General features: G+C 44.2%; 1 protein-coding gene across 1 annotated transcript; it reads right to left on the bottom strand.

The window, feature by feature from the left end:
* Positions 1 to 142: 142 nt before the first annotated feature.
* Positions 143 to 14,406, bottom strand: LOC136427071 (uncharacterized). Its single transcript, XM_066415788.1, has 7 exons — positions 14,266 to 14,406; positions 11,126 to 12,693; positions 9,813 to 10,158; positions 9,076 to 9,123; positions 8,567 to 8,644; positions 5,080 to 5,166; positions 143 to 1,322 (listed from the first exon to the last, which is right to left on the bottom strand). The coding sequence occupies exons 2-7, from the start codon at positions 12,689 to 12,691 to the stop codon at positions 1,147 to 1,149; spliced, it is 2,301 nt and encodes a 766-aa protein (XP_066271885.1). The 5' UTR covers positions 12,692 to 12,693; positions 14,266 to 14,406; the 3' UTR covers positions 143 to 1,146.
* Between the last annotated feature and the right edge of the window lie 415 nt (positions 14,407 to 14,821).

The raw sequence follows: 14,821 nt of genomic DNA on the forward strand, positions 1-14,821 counted from the left end.
GCATATCAATTCATAATTCGTGGTTATAAACCTGCTGTTCAACTGATCTTGCTCACAGTCACTGACGAAAAGTAGTGGATGCTACTTAAAACGTCTGACCGTTTCCAAAATCATATCCAGTTGTTTGAGTAATTTCTTTTTTGGTATATCTTATTACCTGGATGTCTAATCTTCATCGACGAATCTCCCTTATTCCCTCCATCCATACTAAAAGAGAAATGATTCGAAAATTTTGTTCTGATAAAAAAAACAAATCACAAAGCTATGTCTACTTTGGTTACGAGCCATTTGTTATAAGCTTCTGAATTGTGGTCATGCGTTCTTGATCACCGCATTCAACATTTCAACATTCTAAAAAATTGTTTTGCACCTGCTGATGAAGATAAATATTGTGACTCAACTTGAAAAGAAATGAAATGAGTGTATAAACAAGTCGCCTTGTGCGACCGATTTAAGTATAGCTTTGTCAAAATAGCCTCTGGGTCCATACTGTAAGTGCTCTACTAGTGTTTGCTTACTGCAGTGGATTTATAGCTTGTGGCAGAAATTACAAAACAACTAAAACAAAGCTGAGTGAAACTTTCATTTTGCATGGTATAGACTACGTAAAATTGCACCTTTGTCACTGGGTTCATACTGTATGTATTCTACAGGCGTTTGCTTAGTACATTGGATTTGTACATTGTGGCAGACTTACAAAACAACTATAATAAAGTCGAATGAAAATTTCATTTTGCATGGTATAGACCATGTAACATTGCACCTTCGTCACATTTAAGTCTCTCTAACTCCCCATTTCCGCTGGAGACTGCAACCACGCTACGAACTCTGAGCGACCAAAGGTTTTCCAGATCGCTCAACAAACGTCATGGACAAAGAACGAATTTTTGTGTGTTTTGTTATGTTTTAAATCATACTTTTTCACCTTGCATCATATTCAATGATGAAATCAAGGGTCACCCAAGTGCAATTTTCGTCGCTGCACAGTCGCTCAGGAATGGCCGTAAAGTGGAAAGATGGCCTCACGTGTACGTGCATTATGTCACAATTCTCTTATGCACGATACAGTGGGGGCCTTTCTCCCTATAGAATTCAATCAAACGCACATTGTTCACAGTGGAAAAGCGGCCTAACCAAACGTCGTGTCTAGTTCTTGACAAACTGGTAGACCAGCCTCTGCGCCTGGTCGGGTTTTCGGATGATGCCTTTCTTGTAGTACTGCCGGATGGAGCGGGACAACTTGTCGTAGTTCATGGCGGGGCGAGACTTCCGGATGCCCCACAGTCTGGCTACCTGCACAGAGTCCTCGATTTTAAAGATGCCTGGAATTAAATGGAAGAGAACGGGTTATGTCAAGTGCTAACAGAGGCCATGGTCAGTCTTTGGCATCAAGACAGTGAGTGTGTGTGTGTGTGTGTGTGTGTGTGTGTTTATGTATGAGTGTGTGTGTGTGTGTGTGTGTTTATGTATGAGTGTGTGTGTGTGTGTGTGTGTGTTTATGTATGAGTGTGTGTGTGTGTGTGTGTGTCACGATATGTGTGTGTGTGTGTGTATGTGTGTGTGTGCGTGCGCGCGCGTGTGTATGTGTGTTTATGTATGAGTGTGTATGTGTGTATGTATGTATGTGTGTGTGTGTGTGTGTATGTTTATGTATGTGCGTGTGTGTGTGTGTGTGTGTGTGTGTGTGTGTGTGTGTGTGTGTGTGTGCGTGCGTGCGTGCGTGTGTGTGTGTGTGTGTGTGTGTGTGTGTGTGTGAAGCGACTCAAGAAGATGTCGTGAAAAATAGTGTAGAGTTGACTTAAGAACTCCTACACTCCTCCCACGAAGTTAAGGACCAGGATCCTACAAACGTGGCCTTTCTTAATTTCTTAAACTAGAAGGACGGGCCGAACATGTTCGCTGTGGTGGATTTAGCACCGGTTGCGCGAGCGAACGATATTGTATGGGGCGACCTGGGCCTTCTGCACCGGGGCAAGAAATGTCATTCGAGTGTGATAACTTGAAAAAGAACAGGTAAATACTTAGGATTTACTGCGTGTACTCTATAAATGATTGCATAGACAACACACACAGAACTTCATGTAAGGGCCTTGCCCCATGTACACTGCATATCCGATTGTGGTCGTTTGTGGTGGCAGACCGAGGGCGGACAAGGCGTAAGACGTCTACGAAAGTCCGACACTCTCAGACACGAATCCCACTTCCGGAAACAACTCTTCCTTTCAAGATCTCGTGGGAACTGAAGCAGCGCGTGGTCACGTTCCTCCAGTCACACGGGAACATGGCAGGTAGGAGAGACATATACAGACAAAACTGACCAACAAGACTACTCAGGGCACAGATAAGATCTGGTCTATGTGGACGGGTGGTCACTGAAGACAGGATTCTCAATACCTGTGCCCATGGGAAAAAGTAAGCGACCACCGAAAAAAGGTGGTCCTTATGTAGAGGTGGTCACTTACACAGGTTTGACTGTATATCAATGGCCAGGTGGTCCTCATGTAGAGGTGGTCACTTGTACAGGTTTGACTGTATATCAATGGCCAGGTGGTCCTTATGTAGTGGTGGACACATATACAGATTTGACTGTATATCAATGGCCAGGTGGTCCTTATGTAATGGTGGACACTAGTACAGGTTTGACTGTATATCAATGGCCAGGTGGTCCTTATGTAGTGGTGGACACTTGTACAGGTTTGACTGTAACAGCTTAGAAAATAGAACATGTCCGACGGGCGTCACACGGGTATGAAATATTGAGTAGTTGCGAACGTGAACGATGGACAATTGATATCAACATGCACAGGCTATACTGCGTATTCAAAATAGGAGCCTAAAAAGACTAAAAAGGCAATATACAGTATACAGTAGGCCATAAGGTTTCGATTGCTGGCCTTTAGACCAGCCTGAGATGTTTTGGTGACCGATAGTTATTTTTTCTACGGTCTTGAATACCACTTTTTAAGCCCACAAACATTTTTGGATATCCCTTAGACAATTTTTCCCATTGACACAAGAATCAAGAATCCTGTCTGTAGTGACCACCTTTCCACATAGACCAGGTTGTATCGGCCGGTCCCTTGAGTGGACATTTCTACTGTAGTTCCAACCCTACAGTGCGACATAATGTCCGTGTGCGATTGAGTCACCTCAGCTGACTCAGGTCTTAATGGATCCGTGATCACAAGGAACTACCTTTGTTCCCGATTTTTTCATCATTGAAGTTATCACCAGTTGGGAGTTTATTAAACAGGCTCTTAGCTTCAGAACTAAATCTTATCGGCCGACATTTCGGTAATCTTTCGGCTACCTTCCTCAGTATAGCATGATCGATCATTTTCAGATAGCAACCTGATACCATTTTTTTCTTTTCTTTTCTTTTCAGCAACGAATTCAGTTGACTGTCTAAAAGTTATGCATGATCTTAATAGCTTTTGCCAAGTTTGTCGGAGAGTAATTGTAAGTAAGTAATAAGTATTGCTCAGTAAGTAGAATTCTAAGATTTATATTTCCATTTTCTGGTTTGTACTGGACCGTACGAAAGTCGCTGTACTTTTTGTTGTGTCAATAAAGCTTCCCTGTAAACACTGCGTGGGTATTTGTGACTGTCATGCACAGACGGGTAACATGGAGGGTCCTGATCAGCCATTCTACTTTGGAGAAAGTCGACTAATCGTACTCCTCCATGCTCTTAAGGTGTCAAGGTGATCTTGTGGTTAGGATTGTTGACTAAGAATCTAAATGTTCTGGGTTCGAATCCCTACTAGGTCCCAATGTTGTGTTATTAAAAAAAAGAGGTTTACAACTATTTTCTCACTCTTCTCAGGTAAAAATGAGTACCTAGCTTTGAGTAGAGACATCCTCTTGGATGGGACAACTCATCGAGTATGTTAAAGAATACACCACACTTATCCAAAAGAGTATGGGTCGATCCAGTGTGATTAGATCAAACCTTACAGTCCGGTCTGACACAGTTTGCTCTTACTGTGCAGAACTGCGGGTTGCTTGAAAAGAGAGCTTCCCTTTTAAACCTTGGGTGGACAAATCTGTACTCCTATGACCAGTCGATTCTGGCTATTCTGGCCAATTCCTACAATGTTCTCAGTCCGCCAACGCGTTTGTTTGGTTCGACTCTGGTGTTTACCGGTTGTGCGGAACAAAAAAAAGAAATCGTCAGCAGAAACCCCCCCCCACACACACACACATACCTCATACCTGCGGTGACGTCACACACCTGACAGATAGTGTCACTCTGTGGGAACCCTGGAGATAAAGGGTCACCACCGTAAATTACCCGACAGGGCCGAGATTTCACACCCGATACCCCAGTGATTTATCTACAGACAGGGCCCGGTGTCTGGCGGAGCGGAGCTCGTTCTAGTGACCAGCGACAATAGAAGAAATGGAAACTGTTGACAAAACAGGCTTTAATTCTTGAAGTTCAAGGTAGCCTGTTCTGGGGCTTGATCCAGCTCGATCAGCAAATGTCGCTTAATGAATCAAAAGTGATTCGTTAGCATTGGCGTACTGAATGGAGGAAGCTTGCAGCCCGATATGCCACTAGGGAGGATTAAGTCTAAGTAAGTCGTTAGCATTTGGTACACAAAAACTGGGAACCTAGCCTCCTTCGCCGACTTATAAATTTCTTTCTGCACGATACTTTCTATAAGAGAAAAGTTGTCAACAGATTCAGGGATGCAAGCAGTGTATACCATCCATGGCAGATCAAATAATCAAAGATATTAATATCCAGGGCGAGTGAGTGAATGAATGCATGAGTGAGTGCGTAAGTAAGTGTGTGAACAAACGAACGAACGAATGAATGAATGAATGAACAGAGTACAATGTGAATGGCAGACATCGCATCAACTATGAGCCCTTTTCTGCTACTCTATCAATCTACGCGTCATTATTCAAATGTTTTATTGTTTTTTTACTATTTTTTCATACTCAACAAGTAACTGGGAGTATACGAATCATATGACTTGAGTACGTCGTTTCGTTACCTTATCTACTTGATATATTTTGTAATATTTTGTACTCTGGAAAAACAAACAAACAAACAAACAAAAACTGCACCTTTTCCTCTGTCCATCCAGCGTATAAACCGGCTGTACGCCTCTGGCTGGGAGAGAAGCTCGCGCAGAAACTGCCATAGATGCACTGCTGTAAGAAGGACAAAACCGAACAAAAGGAGAAAATAAATAAATCAACAAAAACTGTCATAGATGAACTGCTGTATCGAGGAAAGGTATCAACAAAAAGAGAAAATAAATGAAAACTGCCATAGGTGAGCTGCTGTATGGAAGACAAAACCAAACAAAAGGAGAAATAAGTAAATAAATGAACAAAACTGCCATAGATGAACTGCTGTATCGAGGACAGAAATCAAGAAACGGCGAAAAAGGAATAAAGAAATAGATAAAAACTGCCATAGATGAACTGCTGTAGGGAAGACAAAAAAAGGGAAGATTTAGTACACACCGCAGCAGCAGGTGCACTGATGTTGGGAAAACACAGAAAGAAAGACCGCATCCAAGCATAAAGACAAAAAGGTCATATGTGTCATACTCTCTTATTAATATTTTGTTATAACAATGGTATCCTTTCTCAATTAAGATATGATTGATCCAACAATTGATCTTATATCGCTCCACTTTTATTGTATTGTGGCAATCCAATAAATGATACAAAAATGAAGAAAAGGGCAATTAAGTGTATCTTTGCACATACGCAATGCTTGATGGAATTCTAAGGTGGTTGAAAGGACATGGAATTGCCAGGGAATGTGACACGTACACATATCAGCGGGATTTATCAGGAAAGGCTGAAAAGAATGAAACTTTGGCAACAATACAAAGATGCATTTTATTTTTTTCAAACCGGGCTCTATGTGCAAATTTAGTTGACTAAAGTTACACTGAAAATACCCCATGAGTTGACTGCTTGAGGTTGTTGCCTACAGCAATTATAATCATTAACAAATGAAGAAAAATTATAACACAAAAAATCACAGTTTTCGGTACGGGGTGTATTTTGTTAGTCAAATAAAATCTGGACAAAAAAAAAAGAACAAAAATATCTCAGCAAGTCAGCATAATAGTTACTTAGGGACAATGGAACTTTCATATTGTTCCCGTCAAAGTGCAGGGTAGCGAGGAAAATCTAACCATGTAACAATCTGAACAACTCATGTCTGTTATCTGTACCATTCATGCATATATTATGCATATTCCGTTATTGGGCTGATGGAAATAGCAATAAGACGGGCATCAAAAGGCCAGATTTTGTTTAACGTGACCAGAAATAACACAACAATGCTGCCGATCCCGGATCTTACGCGAGGTCAGCTGTCAAATTATACTGCAGGAGAAATAACTCCATTGTCTGATTGTCTGACGTTGTACCCTCTGATAAATCTTACCCTCTCAAAAAAGATACTGAGAGATAGCTCAAGAATTCTATTTGTTATTTATTCCTCTTTTTCGTGCTTACTTCGCTGGTGCTCCCATTGTTCGTCATTGTGCAATTCTGAAATCTTATCGTCTAACGTATGGAGTACCACATGTGTGTCGTTATAACATTAGAAACCAAATTTCACACTCAGCATTTTACACATAATATTCATGAAACATCGTGCTTGAAATGCAGCCCAAAGCCTGCAAAGCCTTTGTGTTACGCCGATGGGTGGTTTTATCGGCCGCCATACGATACAGATACAGGATATGACTACCAAGTGTCTGTGCTTTCTTCATCATTTGTAGCATTTCACGAATATAAAAAGAGTAATAAGGCTTATAAAGAATACTGTTGTTTTCCTTTTTTTCCGCCCCAACAACGGAAACAACGACGCAGAGGATTGCGCATGCATAAGCATAGCTTGCCAATAATAGAAATAAAGTGCATTACTACAGCCCCCTCCCTCTGCCTGTATTTCTTTCATCTTTAATAACCATAGAAAGAGGTTTTGCTTTTCTGCTGCTGTGTGTTTATACTGCACACGCCGTTAAAGCTTTTTGACCTTTCTTATTGATTGATCGCCCACCTGTTCTCTGTAATTGCCCACTGAAGGCAGGCGGAAAGTTTACCAACATAGATTAAATCATAACAGTTCTCCCATCAAAACAAATCGATACGTTTGTGGTCACAACAAGTTGACCTTTCCATCGAATTCCTCGGGTGAAGAAGCTATAACTTTTGATAAAGTAAAAAAACACTGTGTACGGAGGCACAAGCCAACATCTCCCAGTCTCATACATTTTTTGTATATTATATATAGATCTAGTTATTCTACGTGAACGATAAACAATGTGCAAGTGCTGGGTTCGGTTTTCCATTGCGCTGTAGTACATGTATTAGTCAGTCACATTTCCAACCATTTATTGTTACTTTTTTGTAGACTTCCTGTGATGCCGGTTTATATTGGGGCTTGACCGAACCACAGCTGGTTGATTCTACTTCGGACTCAGAATCCGCTCGGGTCCAAGCCGTAACCCAATCGTGCAAGCATCGGCAGGGCCCCGGCCGGGAGCCGAGTGATTCTACTGGCTTTTACGTTGTTTGTGATATTGGAGTTTTTTGACGTCCAACTGAACGTAAAACAAACGATTTTCTTGCTTTTTATTCCGTCTTAACATATGGATAGCGCTAGACACCCCCTGTTGCGATAGGTGCATTACATGAATCTTTGTTAAAGTGTCTGCACTATGGAACACGCGACCATCTTGGTCTTATTGGACAGTCACCTGACAATTGTTGTGCTGAGAGACTCTCTAGTCGTTGATCATGATTAAGCGGTAGTTACAGGGGTAAAGTAGTCATGTATGAACATTGTTTAATCATTTCAAGGTGCGCAGATCTTATATTACTTTCATATTCGTTGTACAAACACTCCAAAACACACTAGGGACGCATTTTAGACTAAAACGCGCCTTCATATGAAGATCCACTTGATCCGGCATTGCATTGCGCTCTGTTTCAATACCTTGAAGAATACAACTTAAGCATGATACAACGCTGGCCTTGATTGAATGTCATTATATGAAGCGCTGCTTCGCACGGATTGACGTTTACTTGCACGGCCTAAACATTCAGAGTTTACGGTAAATATGCCGCCATTTTCAGCGCTTTGTGCCCAGTATACTGTCAACATGGCGTCGTCGTCATAATTACGTCTGGAAAACGCGTTATCTTTAATGATGTCTCTGTGAGAGAAGCTGACAGAAAATTCCTATTGCATCTGTAATATCACCAAGAAAAACAGTGAATATGTGGGTACCCTCTCTGTTGGAAGTCTGTCCTCGTAAAAGTTTCCCCGATTTCCCCGATTTGTTGCGCTATCTAAAGTACATTCTTTGAAAATAAGAAAATAACAATGTTTTGATGAACATGATTCACTTTCTCCAAACAGCTTACCAATGCAATAACAGAGATTCATTGAAGAATGTGAGGCGTCCACGATTCACTAACAAGATAACAACTAAACGATCAAATAGGAGGTGATATAAAAGTATTGCTTGCTCCTGGAGATTCCGTGGCATGTGTATTAGCATTTTGTTTATCTCACCTTTTTCCGTTGGGGGCGGTGTGGCGTCTTGTACGGGATAAGACACACAGTTTGGTACGTACTGGTTTGAGAAGGTCACTGTAGGGTTGACACAAAATGATGATTAATCAAGACATCGTGTTTGTAGACTCTAACAATGAGGTTTCCCTCAGAAATATTCACACAAAAATTACAAATACTGACTTGACATCTGTCGCCGCTACCAAATACATGAGCGTCAAATAAACCATGCAATGCGAGCTCAGTATCATACATCAATATCCAACAGGTCAGCGTGAAAATCTGCTTGGTTCGAAAAAAAGAACAACGCTGTTCTCTGTTTGAATGATGAATTTTCAAACAAGTTGAATCACAAGTTATGAATACCAGAAATTGCTGCCCATAATGTATTTGTAACGTTATATCCTACAAAGGATAATATTCACATTCTAAGTTCAGCATTGTGCAAAAATTTGATGACAATGTTGATCTACATCACTATGATGGACAGCTCGATGAAAAATACTCACTCGGTTTCTTGTTGATGGTACATACTGTGCTCCGAGCACCTGGCCCTCCTAATATCAAACACAAATGATAAAAGAAGTCAGTTAAAACCTTAGAACCGTTTCCAGCCTGTTTACTTGCAGATCAAAATCAAATAGTTTTTTTTGAGTAGCCCGCCAAGTTGGCCTAGGCTTTAGGCTTGGGTTGAATTCTGAGTAATGTATAAAAAAGAAAACAAAAACTTCAGCAAAGCGATGGCACGGACAAAACTAACATTAAAAACATTCTAGTGACGCTGAAGATGAGTGATGGATGTCACTCAAAACTTCCGGAAGTAATGTCCATAATTGATCCAGTAGTAGAGTTTGAATTGTATATGAGTAACATAAACAACATTTACTACAACACTGATCAACAAAATCAGGGAGCCGAAGAGGCTGTGAGACAGTGCAAAGAAGGGAGTAAAATAGCTGAAACGAAATAGAGAAATGGACGAAAAAACTACCTCTACTACTATCAGTCCGTCTAGTTCTGCACTAGAATATGGTACTGCGCACATTAATATAGCTCTAAGCTCGAAAAACACTTCAGAAAACAGTTCAAAATGTACGAAAGGGGTCAAGAACCAGTAAGTAAGGAAGTTCAAAAAAGTTTAGTGTTTGTGAGGGTTTGTTTGTCTGTATTGTCTGTGCGTCGGCGGCGTCTTCGAAGAAACTTGAGGAAACTAGAAAGAAAGAATGAAAGACAAAGCTGTCCTCACCGTTGGTCATGCCTGACTTCCATATCTCCAGCAGCGCGTAGAGGATCTGCCCGGACTCGGGGGCCCGGTAGATGAACTCCCGCTCCGCCAGGTCGCACAGCTGCGCCCCGTCCAGCGGGAAGCACTCCAGGTACACGTTGGGCAGGCGGTACTGGTCGGCCGTCCACTGCAGCCACCGGGCGACGTCAGGGGGAGACCACGTACGGGGGTCTGCGGGCGTACAAGAAGACATAAGCGGTGCAAAAACATACACGCAGACTTGCACATACACGTACACGTTCGGCAGGCGGTCAGCCGTCCAGCGCAGCCACCTGGCTACGTCGGGGGAGAGACCACGTACGGGGGTCTGCGGGCGTACAAGAAGACATAAGCAGTGCACAAACATACACGCATACATACACGTTCGGCAGGCGGTACTGGTCAGCCATTTAGCGCAGCCACCGGGCTACATCGGGGGGAGACCACGTACGGGGGTCAGCAGGAATACAAGAAGTCTGTCGATTTTGAAATGGGGCGACCGTTTAGCGATCGACAAGTACGACCCAGGCTCGTCAACGACCCAGGCTCGTCAACTGTGTGACCGTCATTGTAACGGTTCTATCCGTCTCTTACCCTGCATGACTTGCACTGATGCCACATTTCGAACAAAAATGCGTTGATTAACATCCGAAACTTATAAGATACGACAACACTGTATGGTTTTCCATCTGACCAAAAGCAACGAACTAATAGCTATAGAAACATTAGTGATGACGGTGTAAATGTAAACATATGTGTTGTATCTCTATTATTTTAAACTGCGGCATCGCAAAGAAATAGAACTTGTAAAGACACAAAAGACATAAAATATTTGACACCAACATCTCCCTGTTTCGTTTTCTTCAATGCTTCTCTCTGTTTCCGTTTTTCATCACAGTCAAACCTGTACAAGTGACGCCCTTGAAATAAAGACCACTTGGCCATTGGCATGCATTAAAACCTGTACTAGTAACCACCTCTACATAAGAACCACCTGACCATTGATATAACTATTTATATACATTCAAACCTGTACAAGTGATCACCTCTACGTAAGGGCCACCTGGCTATTGATATACAGTCAAACCTGTCCAAGTGACCACCTCAACATAAAGACCACCTGGCCATTGTGACCACTTTTTGGTGATCTCCTAGATAATTTTTCAATCGACGCAAGTATTAAGAATCCCGCCTGATGTAGTGACTTCTGAGTGGTCCTCTTGTACAGGTTTGATTGTACTTTTTTGGTACATATAAAAGTCTGATCTAAAAGCGAGCTGCTCACCTCTGGGTACCTGCACCACTTTGAAGGCGACTTCGATGTCCCGGCTGACTTCCTGCATGATCAGAGTCTGCACTTCCTCCAAGTCCCTGTCCGAAAGGCCTGGCTGTGGCACATGCTGTCGCGGGAAGACAGAGTCTCTGTCCGTGAGGCATGACTGCGGTGCATGTTGTCGCGGGAAGTCCCTGTCCGTGAGGCCCGGTTGTGGTGCATGTTGTCCTGGAAAGTCTCTGTCCGTAAGGCCCGGCTGTGGCACATGCTGTCGCGGGAAGACAGGGTCTCTGTCCGTAAGGCTCAGCTGAGGTGCATGTTGTCTCGGGAAATCCCTGTCTGTGAGGCCGGGCTGTGGAGCATGTTGTACTGGAAAGTCTCTGTCCGTGAGGCCGGGCTGTGGAGTGTGTTGTCTCGAGAAGACAGGGTCCCTATCCGTTATTCCGGGCTGTGATGCATGTTGTCGCGGGAAGTCCCTGTCCGTAAGGCCGGGCTGCGGCACGTGCTGTCGCGGGGAGGCGGGCCTCTCCATCCCGGGAGCGTGGCAGGGCATCCCGGTCTGCCGACGGTCAGCGCTCGGGTCGTCGGGCGACAGCAGGTCGGACAACTCCCGCCGGGTCTGCCGGAGGAACCGATCGAGCTGCTGCTCGGACAGATCGGGCTGCTTCGGTCCGACTGGCGGGGGCATGCCCATGGCCTCCCGGTGCCTGAGGGCCTCCACGTTCGCCTCATGTGGAACGGCATAGGGCGCGGGGAAGTCAAACGTCTGGCCGGGGTCAGGGCTTCCACAATCATGGGAGAAGTGAGCGGGCGCGCTCCCTTGAGGGGACGGCACCACTGGCGGGGAGTGTCCCGCGGACTGAACCGTGTAGGTAGCGGGGTAGCACGGGACCGGGGGGACGGTGCAGGGCGGAGACTGGGCCGGCGATGTCGTCTCCACGGGCACAGGTGACATGGAAGCGTCCTGGTAGTTAACGTTCCCGAACACACCTGTTGTTCCCACTTCACCAATACCGCCGCTTTGGTCCCAGGGCCTGAAGTCGCCGTTGGAGTAGACCTCATACACGGTCATCTGCGTTGTGTCGGAGTCGGGTACGGGGCTCAGTTGTGTTTCCGCTGGCTCAAAGCTAGAATTTTCCGTCATGTAGCGAGGCGTCAGCGGTTGTTGCTCGGTCAGCGGCATGGTGTCAGGAGTCGGGGACGGGTCCTGGCCGGGGTAGTAAGGCTCGGGCAGCATGGCGGGCTGGGCAGGGTAGTCGGGGTGAGGACTGGTACTCTCCGGTGACGGGAAGGCGAACACTGACGGCGGGGACTCCGCGCGCTCCGGGCTGTAGTAGACGTCGCACACCTCGTCCTGGTACTGTAGGCTCTCCGGCGGAGGTCCCGTGGACCCGTGGTGGCAGGGCTTCCCCTGGCGGCACGGCTGGTGAGCAGGGACCGGCACGAGCCCGTCCTCCCCTCGGGGGCAGTCGGTACCCGGGCCCGCAGGCGGTTCCTGCTTGACGGCCGGTGTAGACGGAGGCGTCAGGAAGACACCGACCTCCGGAAGAGACATGTGGTTGCTGCTGCTCAGCTTCTCTGTCTCCATACCTGTTGAAGAAAGACAGACCATTATTGACACGTGTTCCTTCAGAACATGACTTATCTAGTAGACCATGTCCTACGTACGGTGGGTAGTTCTTCTTTCAAATTTGTATTTTCTGAATAACATAAACTTCTGCTTTTAGCTGCAAAACAAAAGCAATAAACCTTTCTTCAACGAAAAATAACATATGTTGGCATAAACGTCCTACCAGACGTGCGTTAGACGAGCTAGGAGAGCATTTCTTTTTCTTTTCTTCTTTTACGTCTCTCAGTAATAGAAATACGGTCTTACCCAACATAGTAGAAATACGTACTTATCCAACATAGTAGAAACGTCGAGAAAAATGAAAATGCAACTTAAACGTTAATTGTCCAGCTTTACAAAAATGCACAAATAAAACAAACGGTGTAACTGAGGTCTACATCAAGTAGAACATGTCCAGATTTATTTCGATACATTCTCTAGACTTGTCAGAGCGAAGAAGACTTTGTGTAGAATATTTCCTCAGGCACTTTTCTTGTCTTCTAGTCTGCCGTGTTTCCAAAACCAAGACGCGTAGCAAAGAAGCTCAAAGGTGGTCTGAGGAAGTTATGATACGTCATCAAGCATAACGCGAAGTTTAACACTAAAATTACATTCTGCTTTTTAAAGTTTCGTTTCTCTCGCGAAGTTTTTAATCTGAAATAAACTAGCAACCGACTTTCCAAAAACCGATTCCGCGTTCAAATACGAAGCGTTACAAATTGAACCAACATTTGAAGGGTGTGGAGAAGTCGAGCGCAGAAATATCCAAACAAACAACCTGGCAAGATTATCCAAAGGCCCTGAAACGACTGGATAACGATGTGCCGCAACAAAAAAGACAATGAAATTTCAAGTGTTCTGTCTTTCAGTGCACGTTTATATACAGATATATATGTTTTCAATAGATCTTGCTCAGATTTCCAGACACAATGTTAGTTAAGATACAGTTTTTTTGTATAACCAGCCTTCCTTATATGAAGCGGACAAAGTTTGAACGGTGGCATTCATTATTACTCCATATCTACTGGTGCATGTGAAGATGTTCAGTCCACCTGCCGGAGTACGTACGTTAGGATAATTGTGACAGGGATAATTGTAACAACAACTTTGCAACAACAGAGGGATAATTGTTACAGGTGGCCACACACTTCAGCGCGTGTCGGTCCAGCCGCGCATGTTTCTGGTCAATGTTTACTGCTCAGACAATTAGAATTCCTTCATCTCCACGCGGTTTGGGCCAGAAACTGGACAACGCGACGTTAGAGAACTCACAGAGCCTTACAGCCTGTATTGTAACCAATAAAAAATCGAAAACTGGGAAAAAATCTGACAGAATCAGAACTTTGCGCGATCAGAACACAGTATACTTTTGTGATGTTGTAAAGTACGTGCATTCGTACATATCTCGAGACTTGGTTGCGGAGGGGGAAATATACGGTATCTTCACACCCGATTGATATGATTAGGAAGGGGCTCTACAACACAGTGCAAAAACACTACAGGAGGAGAGTAAAAATCAGCTTCTGTCAATTTAAACAAATAAATGTCGTTACCTGGAGAATTCAGCGGGCTGAATCGAAGTAGAAGTGGCGGCGGTCAAGTCCCTGGTGTGTTGCCTGGTCGGACAAAGTGCCTGGGACGAGTCCTATGCGTGTTGTACCACGGCCAGCTATGCACAAATACGTACAGGTGCGTACAGGTGCGCACAGGTATCAAAGTCGATATTTGTAGTGACGTGTCGTGCGTCAATCGAACGGAGCGGATCTCGAAACACCTGGATGACTGCACATAGCGTGCGCATGCGCATAGCACTTTTTTGGCTACGAAAGTCCTATGTGACTAGATTGGACAAAAAATCAACTTCAGGAAATATTGACGACTACTCGACGTGTCACAGTGGCCCGAAGACGGTCACACAACGTTTTTTGCTGCTACCGTGTCGACTTGTTGCAATCTGAATTAACACACTTAATATGACCGATTGACACATTTATTGAAACAATGATGCAAACCTACTTAAAATTGACGGAACATCTAAGAAAGTTAAAGGCGATATTGCCAAGGATTGCACAACTTCTAGCTTCTCAGTCCACAAAGAGTTTTATGTCA

The sequence above is a fragment of the Branchiostoma lanceolatum genome, chromosome 2 (genome assembly GCF_035083965.1).
Source record: "Branchiostoma lanceolatum isolate klBraLanc5 chromosome 2, klBraLanc5.hap2, whole genome shotgun sequence".
Taxonomy (NCBI): Eukaryota; Metazoa; Chordata; class Leptocardii; order Amphioxiformes; family Branchiostomatidae; genus Branchiostoma; species Branchiostoma lanceolatum.